This window comes from Ambystoma mexicanum, chromosome 11, assembly GCF_040938575.1.
Source record: "Ambystoma mexicanum isolate Mex_15411 chromosome 11, UKY_AmexF1_1, whole genome shotgun sequence".
Lineage (NCBI taxonomy): Eukaryota > Metazoa > Chordata > Amphibia > Caudata > Ambystomatidae > Ambystoma > Ambystoma mexicanum.
This window is the reverse complement of record NC_090934.1, coordinates 215,618,406-215,630,665: the sequence shown is the minus strand read 5'-3', so window position 1 is coordinate 215,630,665 and position 12,260 is coordinate 215,618,406. Positions and strand designations below refer to the sequence as shown.

The following is a 12,260-nucleotide window of genomic DNA, read 5'->3' as shown; positions in this document are numbered from 1 at the left end:
GTTGTTGCCCAGATATGTGAAAAAATTCCTAAACAATGATCACAGGCAAATATTTGGGTGTGTATGTGGCATTTACTGTGTTCATTGAAATTGATGGTTCCTAGAAGAGGAATTACAAGAGGTCTCAGGTTTTGAAGGCTTTGTAAAAGAAGGGAGAACCCTGAGACAATGAAACATATCATTCTGGAGTGTGAACAGACAAAAGGGATCAGAATGGACATTTTAAACAAATGTGTGCGCGGCCTGGCGATTGATTGAAAATGATCATTTCTGGAACTGGCTAATAAATCAGCATCAGGTCTCCCCTGTTTTAGCAGTGATTAGATTTATTTTAAAAATGTATTAACTGTTAGGGTAAAGAATTTCGTTTTATAAGGAATGTTCTATGATGAAGTATGATTTTGGTATAATTGTTTTTTAGAATAATATGGTGATTTGATATAATGAGATTTTAGTGTTATGAGTTGTGATCTTAAATTAAGTTCTGTGTAAACATGTGTGTATGCTTATCTTCTTTTGATTATGTATGTGAACGGTTTATAATAAAGCGGTATCAAAACAATAAGGAAAACATTAATCTTTCTTCTCAAATTGTTCGTGCCCCAACCACCACCGACCGCTCTTTGACAATAATTGCTAACTCTCCTGATTCTGGGGAACTTAGCATACATCTTGGAAAGATTTGATAATGTGTTTCTTGCTGCAAAGCTGTTTCAATGAAAGAAAAATGCAGATGTGTTTACGCCATGTCATCTTTAATAAAACGTTGCATTTCGTGTGCCCAGAGGTAGGATACTCATCATTAACAGACATTCAGGAAAGAGCATGTCAACGCTTCTGATGGACCCCAAGTCAAATATATAATCAGAGTAGGGCGAGATGGAAATCACATGCTTAGTATTTTTCATCTGTATTAAGGCTTGGTGAGCACAAGTACTTAGAAGAAGGCATGTTATTACAGGTCATATAATTGCTATCAACAAGAAACTGATACCTGGAGTGCCAAGAGACCACATAGGTGGCAACAGTGCACAGTATAAGAACCTTAAACATAACATAACAAACCTTTCAATCTTATTTCAATAACCATTTGAGAAAAGTATTGTAAAGAAAAGAATGGAAAATAGAAGTTTGGCTCTCTGAACTAACTATTCCAGATAATTCACAATCTGTTATTTTTAATGAAAAGCTAAACTTTTATCAATCAAGAATTCTGGCAACTTTAAAAAGTGTTCTTACAATCATTTTCGGCTTGTTACCCAAACCTCAAACCTAAATAGACAGCATGAGCCAGACAGATCAGTATGATGGTACTGTGTACATGAAACGTTATTAGAACATGCAGGGTCTGTTGGTGAGAGCCGTGCTGGTTTGATGGTCCGGGCACTCCTCCACTGACATCAAATTTTATATTTAAATCATTATTTTAAAAAGAAACACTGTATATTATTTTCGTCAATTCTCCAAATCAGCAACAGGACGGTGCTCAATGTGGCCACATCTGGGAAATCTGTCGGACGGACTGTGGGCAATCTGTGATGCAAACACCACATAGAGATTTCAGGCCTGTGAACCCTTTTCCATGTGGTGTGTGACACACATTCCTTAAGAATGAGTAAAGAGATTTTTGTTGGTGTGGACGGCACAGGAATGTTGATCTGTGCATGGTATTCACTCATGTGAGGATTCCAGACTGCAGAGAACGCCCATGCAAGGGCTTTCCTTTCTCTAGCGAAGGTATTTCAACCTTTTCTCTTACCTCTGGCCCTCAATGCATCTATGAGTTGACCAGCTCATGGCAAGAGTTATTCAAACCCAGGCACTAAACCTCATGAGGTTGGGATTTCAGAAGAATACTTGAAATCCCCAAATGACAGGTAAGGTACAGGGGTAGCAGAGAGATGGAATGGGTTAGGGGAGGAGGGGGCAAGTAGGGCTGAGTATTCTTTGAAGAGTAGATTCTTAAAGTCCTTCCTGCTAGGCCAGTTGTGGGATCTCTCCCCCCTGCTAAATGCAGGTAAAGTCATGACACATTCCAGTCTTCAGAAACATCAATAAGTCTAGATCCCTCTACAACAGGAAGTGTGTGAGAAACTCTAGAGCTTGACATGTTTTGGCATGCAAGCAAATCACACAAGGCAAAGTCTGGTGAAAATGCAGAGGCTATGGACGGACATGCTGCTACAGGGCCGATGGCAGTCCTCATCAGTGCTGGAAACTGAAAAAATGTACTGTGGGAACTTCCCCCCTCGCATGCACCTGGGGTTGTGGGTCAGATTGTCAGTGGTGTGGCCGGGACTCGGGCCGGAATTGTCAGTGGTGTGGGAGGGATGGAGGGGCGGAGCTAAGTGTCGAATGATGTGCATGCTCTGAATATAGGATGCTGGATGATTTGCATACAAACAAAGTGCATTTTGGGAATATAAGAATGACCACAAGTCTACACTAAACAGTGCTCCGTCAAGGCAGTTTTTGCATGAGCGCTGCCCCACCTTGTTCCGGCCCAATTCCTTTCCTGGTCAACATGGCCTTTTTAGAAAAATCAGCAGTCAGAGAAATTAGGACTTCAGCGTGGCGAGAAACCATTGTAGGTAGCAAAAACAAGCCATGGTCATCCACAACCAACTAGCGATAACCACGGCTTATCAATTATCATAGAAACAGAGCAGTCACACCTTCATGTAAACCTTGAGTAAAGGTGGCACAGTGACATATTGCTCCTGACCCTGCAAATTCACACTATACAGATACCGTCTTGAACTGCCACATAACAGTACACTCAATCTAGCACTACCCTGGGACACCCATTACAAAGAATAAATCATACATGTTCATGCTATTTCAGTGAGAATAAATACACTTACGTATTGTGATAAAGTGCTTCATGAATAAAGCTATGTTTTTTGCAGTTAAGAGCCATCTCACAAATCACTGGAATGCCTTTTGGGTTGACATCAGCGGCCTCTGTGTTCCGGCGCATGATGGACTCACTTTTGAAAAAAATTGAAATGTCTCATACTTCCAAGACGACATATTAATTTACGCAGAGGACAAGGAGACACACGATACAGCTCCCTGAAAAGTATTGGCAAGATTAAAAGAAGCAGGAGTGCAGCTATGCTATAATAAGTGTGTACTTCAGGTGGACGAAGTAAAGTATCTGGGATACACCATATCTAAGGCTGGCATCAGCCCCAAGAAGGATTTACTGAAAGCCATTATGAAGGCGCCTCCCCCAAATAGTAAAGAGGAGTTAAGATCATTCCTGGGACTATCCAAATATTACGCAAATGTCTTGCCAAATTTTCCAGAGACCACCACTCCCATGAGAGAAATGCTCAAGAAAGGTGCAGAGTACCAGTGGTAGGCAGAGCAAGCAAAGTTGTTCGAAGAAGTCAAAGAAGGAATCATGCATGCACCCTGTCTACAGCCATTCAATCCCCAATGGAAAACTATGATCACTACGGATGCCAGGGCGTATGGAATTGGGGCAACCCTCACCCAAACAAAAGGTGATGATGAACACATGGTTGCCTTCACGCCCAAAGCACTCTCACAAGCAGAGAACAATTACTCCACTATTGAAAATTAGATGTTGCCATGTGTGTGGGCTGTGGATTACTTTCACACATATGTCTGGTTACCGATCACAAACCCTTAGTGCACCTACTGAGCCCGGGAGGGACCCGAACATCAACACCCCGCCTGGCTCGCATCGCAGCAAAGCTGCAAGAATACACGTATGAAATACAGCACATCGCGGGGTGGAAAAATGCCCAGCCAGACTGTATGTCCAGACTGCCACTTTGCAATGGCACAGAGACCAGCTTTCTACAAGATAAATGTGTGGTCGCATCGGAGCCGGGAATTCCTTGAAATGAGCGAAGGGCACTGGAAATAAGAGGCAGCCAAGGATGCCACCACAACAAAAATCACAGAATGGGTCAGGAAAGGGTGGCCCGATGACAAGTCCATTCCAGAGGGATTACGTCCCTATTGGAAAGTTGCAAATGAAATCTTTGAATGAGAGGGGATGCTAATGAGAGGTGATCAAGTAATCCCACCCATAGCAATGAGAAGAAGCATCATATGCAGGGCTGACGGCAGTCATCTCGGAAACAACATGACAAAAAGGAGAGTGAGGGAAGCAAGAAATACGGACAATGACAGAGAGGTGTCACCAATGCGTGAATAGTGACAAGCAACTTGAGGTAAGACAAGCGCCACTACACCCCACAGAAGTGCCATGAGTGTGGCAAAAATTGGGCATGGACTTCATAGGTCTGCTAGAGCTAATGCAACTGGAACACAAGTATGGCATAGTGTTAGTGGACTATTTATCCAAATGGATAGATATTGACTTTGCATCCAACATAACCACAACTACTGTGATTCAGTTCCTCAAGAACATTTTCCAAAGAGACGGGTTGCCCAGAGAACTGGTCACTGACAAGGGAGTTCAACTCGTATCTAGAGAAATTGAAAAGTTTATTAAGGAGAACAATATCCATCAAATCAAAGCTGCCTTATATCACCCACAAGCAAATGGATTGGTGGAACGCACCAACGGGTTCATTAAGGGAGCCTTGCAGTTAGCCACGCAGTGGGTCTCGATCCGCTCAGCACAGTCAAGGAAGCACTAGCTTCATCGCCTCACCCCCAATGGGGTCACCAACATATCGCCGTTCCATCTCCTCAGAGGACGCAAGGCAGCGTCCACCCCGATTGGCAAATGTAAGAGAGGATGAAAAAGTGGGCATGGAACAGTTGATGTGGTGAGTGAAGAAGAGCAAAGAAAACATGAAAATGTATAATGATGAAAGAAGGAAGCCACGACAAAGTACAGTCTGAGAAGGAAATTTGATAAAGATTAAAATGCTGCATAGAGATCCTGTGACAGGGTCCAAGTTCAGCAGACTAATAATGGTAGTGCAGCGTGGGACAAACCATGTACGCACCCCAGATGGAAAGCGATGGAACTTGGAGAGGGTGGTGCTATACGAAAGGGGGACAGGAGAAGCACCCAGCCCCGCAACACAAGAGCAAAGAAATCAAGAGGAGAGTTCAGCCAAGGAGAAACCGACAATGGGAGAACAACCGGAACACGAAGAGGAGCAGGATAAAAGGGCAGGCCGCTCCTCACTTATTGTTATCCTCTTGTACTGCACTTGCTATATGCTGGCCGTTACTTACTTATTGTTATCATCTTGTACTGCACTGTCCCTGCCCCCTTCCCACGCACTTGCGCGATCTGAATGACACCTGGCCTAGTAGGATCGTTGTCTGTCCTCCCTCTGTTCCCCTCCCTTGCCTCGTCGCGCCTTGAAGCACTTGTGCATAGGCATGTTATAAATGCCATATCATATCATATCCCAAGTGGAAGCCAAGTCCCAAGAGGAGTGCGGTGAGACAAGAGAGACCCAGTGAAAAAGGTTCTACACCGCCAGAAGAGAATGTAGAGAGCAGTCGCCCACGGAGAGATCGAAGAAGGCCAGGAAAGTACACCGACTACGTGATGGAGTAAGGCAAGTTGTCCAACAAAAGGAGGTACGTAGAGTAAAGTACTTCACGGAAGCCCTGTGGCGAAATCTCGCGAGAGCTGAACACGAGATGTGAAGTGGAGTTCGTGCTAAATCAGATTACGAGCGCGGCGAGCCGGAGAAGGAGGGAAGCCCTACGCTCTCCCCCCTGCAGACTCCTTGCCAAAGACTCACTCCACAACTGTACATACAGGTGAAGCCGGCAAGGACTACACATATGATAAATATACCTATGCACTGAGATTGTAACTAAGGAGGAGAAGCCAATGCAGTGTGATTAAATAAGCTTAACTGCAATCCCCTGCCTGCGTGCTTTTATTAACCAGACCACAATACACATCCCTAATTCCCAGTGGCATGTGCTTGCAACGGCATCTGTCCAATGAGCCTGCTTTTCGTGCGGGGAAACCAGACACGTGGGAATGTTCAATGATCCCAAGGGTGTTTTTTAGAAAGGCTCGATGTGTGTGCTTCATTTTATTTTGCACATTTCCTTCTTCAAAACAAAATGGGGAAAGAAAAAAAACTGCATTTGCAGGAACGAGCCCTTTATTTAAAGATGCACCACCACAAATGTACTCCCTGACTCGACCACGGAGCTATATGCACCACCACAAATGTACTCCCTGACTCGACCACGGATCTGCGACCCCAATAATGTGCGGCTAGGCGCAGGGACCTTACCCGGTGCTAAGTTTGGAACGGAGCGCGTGGCAGCAGGTCCCTTGTGCCCGCAGCCAGTCCCTGCTATAACACATGTTCCTGTGGGCAATCAGGGAGCTGTGCACTATTGGCACAGCCAGGGATGCAAGATGCAAGCGCCCCTGGCACTCTGCATCACAGTTCGATCTTGAAACAGATCCCACCTATTCTGAGTTTTTGTCTACAAAGAAGACATGCCCGCTTGCCATGATGGGTAAACACATACAATGAAAACGTCTTGTAATATAGCAAGCGGTGTGTCCAGCTCCAGCCTTAGAATGAACCCAATAGAGGGCGTGTGTGCAGCCTGCCCGCCCCCTCTGGTTTGCGCTTTGCATTTCTGGAAGAGCTTGCTGTCCGGGCGAGATAGTGGGAGAAGAGGAAACATAGTTTCTCTTTTTTTAATCAAGTTTTCTGCCAAATTTAGGGAGGTGTGCCCTGCATCGCCAGGGACCTCCACTGCAAATGCCCAACATGAGAAAAGGTGCTCAGTTTTCCCGCTAGAAGAGGGATTAGTCACGGTGACCTCCCGCCACAGGTATCATAACTGCACACACAAGTGAAGTTTTTAATATTTTACAAAGAAATCAAAGCAAGCGTGGCACGCCTGGCACTTCCATTGTTTGATTCGGGTATTCACTGTGAGCCTACAGCAGTGGCAGGTGGGCGCTATTCAATGCCCCATTTAACCGTACTAATGAAATGTAAAGACATGTTCTCACCCTCTGGGTTTTACGGTAAAACTTTTTCCGACCCGTGAAATCACTTCTCTCGAGTGAAATATGCCCTGCGCACATATGACGTCTTAAAAGTACCACGACATTGTTTCATAGTAAGACCTATCACTGCAGCGCTTAGAGGAGGGGTGCATCTGGCATTAAGCACTGTATGAAAATATGACTGTGTGTTTCCTTGCTGGCCCCTTGTGAGTTACATCTAAAAGGCACATACGAGCATGCATCATAAACCGACATACACAAGAACGCGTGTCCATCACATGGCATCCAGAACGAGGCACCCTGGAAGTCGAATTCCTTGCCAGGCAAAACGTGGTCGGGCGTGGCCCCTCGTGCACAATGTCCCGCGTGCTCGGGGAAAAATGCATCAAAACTGCCCGATAACACGTCAAACATAAAGCAGCGGGCGCTCGGCTGTGTGCACGCAGCACGCGGGGTTCCTTTCCTTCTGTCTGCAGACGGGTTCATGAAGTGGGCAGCAAAGGAAAGCTGGGAGAATTCCCCCAGGAAGAGGCATGCTGGGAGAGGCCGAGCAGCAGGCAGGGGAGCGGCAGGGTCGTCCACAGAAACTCCCAGCGGCGAATGCCCTCCAGTCCTGCATAGGAAGGCAGATGCGCTGGGTTCCGTCCACTCTCCCCCAACACCATCCAGCAGTGCCAAGGAGGGCGAAGAGCCGCGCCAGCCAGTGGGATGCAGGCCCAAGGGGGAGAGCCTTCCTGTGGGGGGAACAGGTCCCTGACAGGGTCGCCACTCTAGCATCCTTGGGGCAGAAGCTTCTCAGGCTCGCAACTCTAGCATCCTTGGGGCAGAAGTTTCTCAGGGGGCGACACTCTAGCATCCTTGGGGCAGAAGTTCCTCAGGGGGCGACACTCTAGCATCCTTGGGGCAGAACAAGCTTCTCTGGGGTTGACCAGCCATTTTGGGATTTTGTTCAACACTTTCTTTGGCGTTTCTACACAATCGTAAAAATAACACCGTTATCATGTTGTGCCGGTGACAATTACATTCTGGCAAGTTGTGGTTTCATCTTGTGATTGCTGGTATAGTTACACATTCCAACACACCGTGGTGCCGACTGGTCGCAATTACGTTCTAGCACATTGCGACGGCCCCATGGCTATGCCAGTATGGCCAACAATGTGGGTACATTCCAGCATACTGTGGTGGGCTGTGTGGGTACATTCTGGCACAATGGGTTGAAGATCTCATACATCCAGTTGGAAGATTGACTGGAGGTGCGCATGTATGGATGGTCCAGAAGCAGGGCACAGCTAGCAAGATTGCCCCCAGAAGCAGGTCACAGCTGGCAAGACTGCCACTCACATCCAGACAATGCTCCGCAGAGCGAAGGCAGGCGATGTCTTGCTCCTGTCATGTAGATTCAAGGTAGCTTGCATACTGCGCCATGCCTCAGACATGGCATCAGGTTGAGAAGATACCCAGCTTCTGGACAGGCAGTTCCAGGAGGAAAAATGTCTCCACCTTGAGGCCTTCCATGACCTCAGTAGGGGTAGGTGACAGCTTCCTCATCGTTGAATGAGCAGTTCTTGATCAGACGCCACAGGTGGGCGGTAGCGTCAGCCAAAGCCCTTGCCGCACTTGGAAGCCTAGGCAGGTCCGTGCCATAATCTGGAACCTGATGGCATTGTCAGGTCCGTGCCATAATCTGGAACCCGATGGCATTGTTCCAATGTGGGATTTTCAGCAGTCGGGGCATTGGCTATACACACCAGCGTTGATGCACAAGTTGTTCTTCTGAAATGGATACACAGCTGTGCCAATATGTTCTGATTGTGAACTCCACCCCCAAACCGTACTATTAATAGGATTTCTCAGTATTAAGATGCGCCTCGGAAGAGGCCAGCCTCTAGCCGCTACTAGATACGATGATTGCTGTGCCAGCGGCAAGGGGACGCCGGCGCAAATGGGATGTGCTCCATCGCCAGGGTATAAATCTCCCACTCCTTGAGGCCCACGTCCTGCCAGGGTTATGATTACTTTGGCATAAAATGAGGGCACTGCCAATGCCATAGCTACTCTTGTATTGGGCATATGTTTGACTAGTATTCATGGGATGCATTTCATGTACAAGCGAGTGGGTATTCATCTCAGATGTCTCTCCGGTCATCTGCTCTCTTCCTTCGCACCAGTCTAAGGATGGCACCTGGGGTGGCAGGAAGACGTTTGCGAGGGGCAGGAGAATGAGGCCCCCGCTCTCGAGGCTCTGCCCTTCTGTGCAACTTACCTGCCCAGGGCACACAGCTGGTAAGTCCTAGGGCTGAGGCGAGTAGTCGTGGCTTCTTGTGGCGCCTGAGACTCTTCTTTAGGCGCTGCCCATGGGCAGTGATATAAATCTCGGCCTGGGACATGCCAGTGCCCAGGCGCCCAATGCCCTCTCCACTCCCAACCACACGCAGCTCTGTCTGGATGAAGACTTGATGCAGTTGCTGGATGCGGCTCTCTAGCTGGGACAGCACCAGCTGCCGGCCCTCTACCTCCAGAAGCCTGCGACGAGCCTCTGCCACCTCCAGCCCTGAGCTAGCCCCAGGCTTCCGACTTGGATGGCTGCTCCCAGGGTTTTTTTGCTGCTTAATCGATCGATCTTGGTTGATGCACATCGAGGTCTTCGGGTGCTCGGACACTGGAGGCAGATCGCTGTGTCTTTGGGTTGCTGGTTGCCTGGACCCTGGAGACTGATCACTGGCCATTGCAGTCCCTTCGGGCTTAGGGCCTGGAGAGCCACTGTTGCCCCCACAGGTGGTTTGGTGGTCAGACCTGTGTGATGGCTCACAGTCCCTTGAGACTCTCTGGTGCCTGTACTTTGGAGAAACATCACTGCTTCCTTGGGTTTCCTGGTGCTTGGGATTGAGAGATGGATCTTTGACCTTGATGGTCCTCTTGTGCCCAGGTTCTGGAGAAGAATCGCTGCCGTGTTGGGTCGCTTGTAGCCCAGGTCCTGAAGGCGGTTCGCTAACTGTGGACGTCGACTGTAGCCGCGGTTCTCGATGTAGTAGAGTCTCGCTCCCCGGTGTTGCCTGGAGCACAGCCTCTGGGGACAGACCGTTGCCAAGTGGGGTTTTGGGACCGCAGTTCTCTGTGCACAGATCGCCACCCTCTTCTGTCTCTTGTTGCCTGGGTTCTGGAAACAAAATGTTCCCAGGTGTGGACATCTGGTCCCTGGGTAAATGACTCATGTTGATGCAGACTGGAATGTGCTGGTGTAAAAGTCCTTGACTCGTCAATGGGCTCGTGCCTTCGCCTGGTAATGGCCGGGCACTATGGGTAGACGAATGCCTGCTGGGGTCCTTTGATGCCCGGGCGACAGACCAAGCGCCACTTGGGTCCAGCGAAGCCCTGGATGCTGGTCAAAGTCCGTTCGGCTGCTGAGATGTCCTGGCGGTAGATGGATGCAAAGCGGGGTCCAGTAATGCCAGGTGACTGGAGAAGGCTTGCACGCCCACCCGGGTTGGGACAGGCTGGTCGGAGAATGACTGGATATTCGGGAGTAGACGGGAGCGAGTTCTCAGTCACCTAACCCCACCTGGGCTGCGGTTGTCGGGCGAGATCTACTCAGGGCGCCCCTTCCTCGCGCCTCCATCAGCTGGGTAAAGACGACGCTGAGCCCAGGGGTGCTGAGGGTGCAGGTGAAGAACTGCTGAGGGTTTCTTTTCCGTCTCACCTGGGGGCATTGGGAGAGCGGGGGTAACTGCCCAGGTGCCGAGGTAAGGGCGCCCCCCCTGGAGTCCACTGTGTGGGGTGCTGTGCTGGAAAGCCGCTGCAGCTGCGCTTCTTCCCCTTCGTTTTGCTCTGATGCTCTCCCGAGTCCAGACCCAGCGCTGAGTCGTGGGCAGGAGCGCCACACGCAACACCCCCGCTCTCTGCGTCACCATAGCAACGCTTTGTGACGTCCCTGCTTCCGCACAAGGGATCGCCCGGCCAATCAGAGCTCGCAATTCTAGGGCAGGCATCTTCCTCCCTCCCCAAGGAAAGAGCCCTACAAATCCCAAGGCCCAGTGTTCTGTAAAAAAACAGGTATCTTTGCGTCATCCCGGCCAGCTCTCGGAGCCCGAGCCAGTAGGGGTCGCGTATCATCAAATGATCCCCCCATCCACCGCCCCCACTCCCTCAGGTAGCCAGATACGTATGGTATGCGCAAGACCCAGGGCACTTAAAAGACTTCGACGCGCCTTATTGCCGCCTTCCACACCTCAAGAGGCGTGGTCATTAGTGGCCCACATAACCGGGTCCTTTCATTTGGCAATGTTTAAGGTTTCTACTTCGCACAATTGCAGCCTGCGTGTTCTCTAGGCGCTCAGATGGACATGTAATGGAAGGAGGGAGGGTTGATAGTAGAATTGAGCGGAAAATGAGCAAGAGAGATGTGCTGTTAGCAGTTTCAGTAAGTGGTGTTTTCGGGAGTTGGCTGCCATGTGCTGTGCGAGATTATGTATGACTTGTTTTATTGTTTCAGTGTTGTGATTGTGGTGCTGTAGAGGTATGGTAGTGTTGAGTTCAGAGTTTGAGAGGTGTATGCAGAAGTGTGAGTTTTTTAGTATGGGTTGTTGGTGGGAGTCCTGAGAGTTAATGTAAGTGCGGTACACCTCCTTCGCCTCCCCTGAAAGTTCATCTAAGTGCATCACATTTCCTACCCCTAAAATCCATCTAAGCAGGGCCGGCCTTAGGGGCAGAAGCACCCTGGGCGAATTGGCGCACCCCCTCACGTGCCCCTGGGCAACAAGGGGCGAAGCGGAGGGTGGCCGGGGCCAGGCTGTGCCACTTTTTTTTTACCAGCAGGTAATGATGTGAATAGGGTGCATCCGCACCCTATTGTTATGAAATGCGCTCCGCCGACACGGGTGTATTTAATATCAAAGGGGAGCCTGTCGTGCCTTCTGCCACTACGCCAGCTCGGGGGAACCCTTGAAAGACTCCCCCGAGCTGGCGTGGTGAGGGGCTAATGACGCCCTTATGTTATTAAATGCGCCCGAGGCGGTGGGACGCATTTAATAACAATAGGGTGCTGACAACCGCACCCTACTGTTATTAAATGCACCCACAGCGGTGGGTGCATTTAATAGCACAAGGCCGCCTGCCACGCCTTCTCCCACAGCGCCAGCTCGGGAGAGCCCTTCAAAGACTCCCCCAAGCTGGCGTGGCAGGGGCTAATGGCACCCTGGGGGGGGGCGTGGTGCCCTGGGTGGTCACCCGGGCCACCCTCCCCTAAGGCTGGCTCTGCATCTAAGTGCATCACGTTTCCTACCCTAGGAGAATCTATCTGACA

The 12,260-nt window shown here is 49.4% G+C and overlaps 1 protein-coding gene across 1 annotated transcript; it reads right to left on the bottom strand.

The window, feature by feature from the left end:
• Window positions 1-738: 738 nt before the first annotated feature.
• TRNP1 (TMF1 regulated nuclear protein 1) lies at window positions 739-10,861 on the bottom strand. Its single transcript, XM_069622883.1, has one exon. The coding sequence runs from the start codon at window positions 10,171-10,173 to the stop codon at window positions 9,088-9,090; it is 1,086 nt and encodes a 361-aa protein (XP_069478984.1). The 5' UTR covers window positions 10,174-10,861; the 3' UTR covers window positions 739-9,087.
• Between the last annotated feature and the right edge of the window lie 1,399 nt (window positions 10,862-12,260).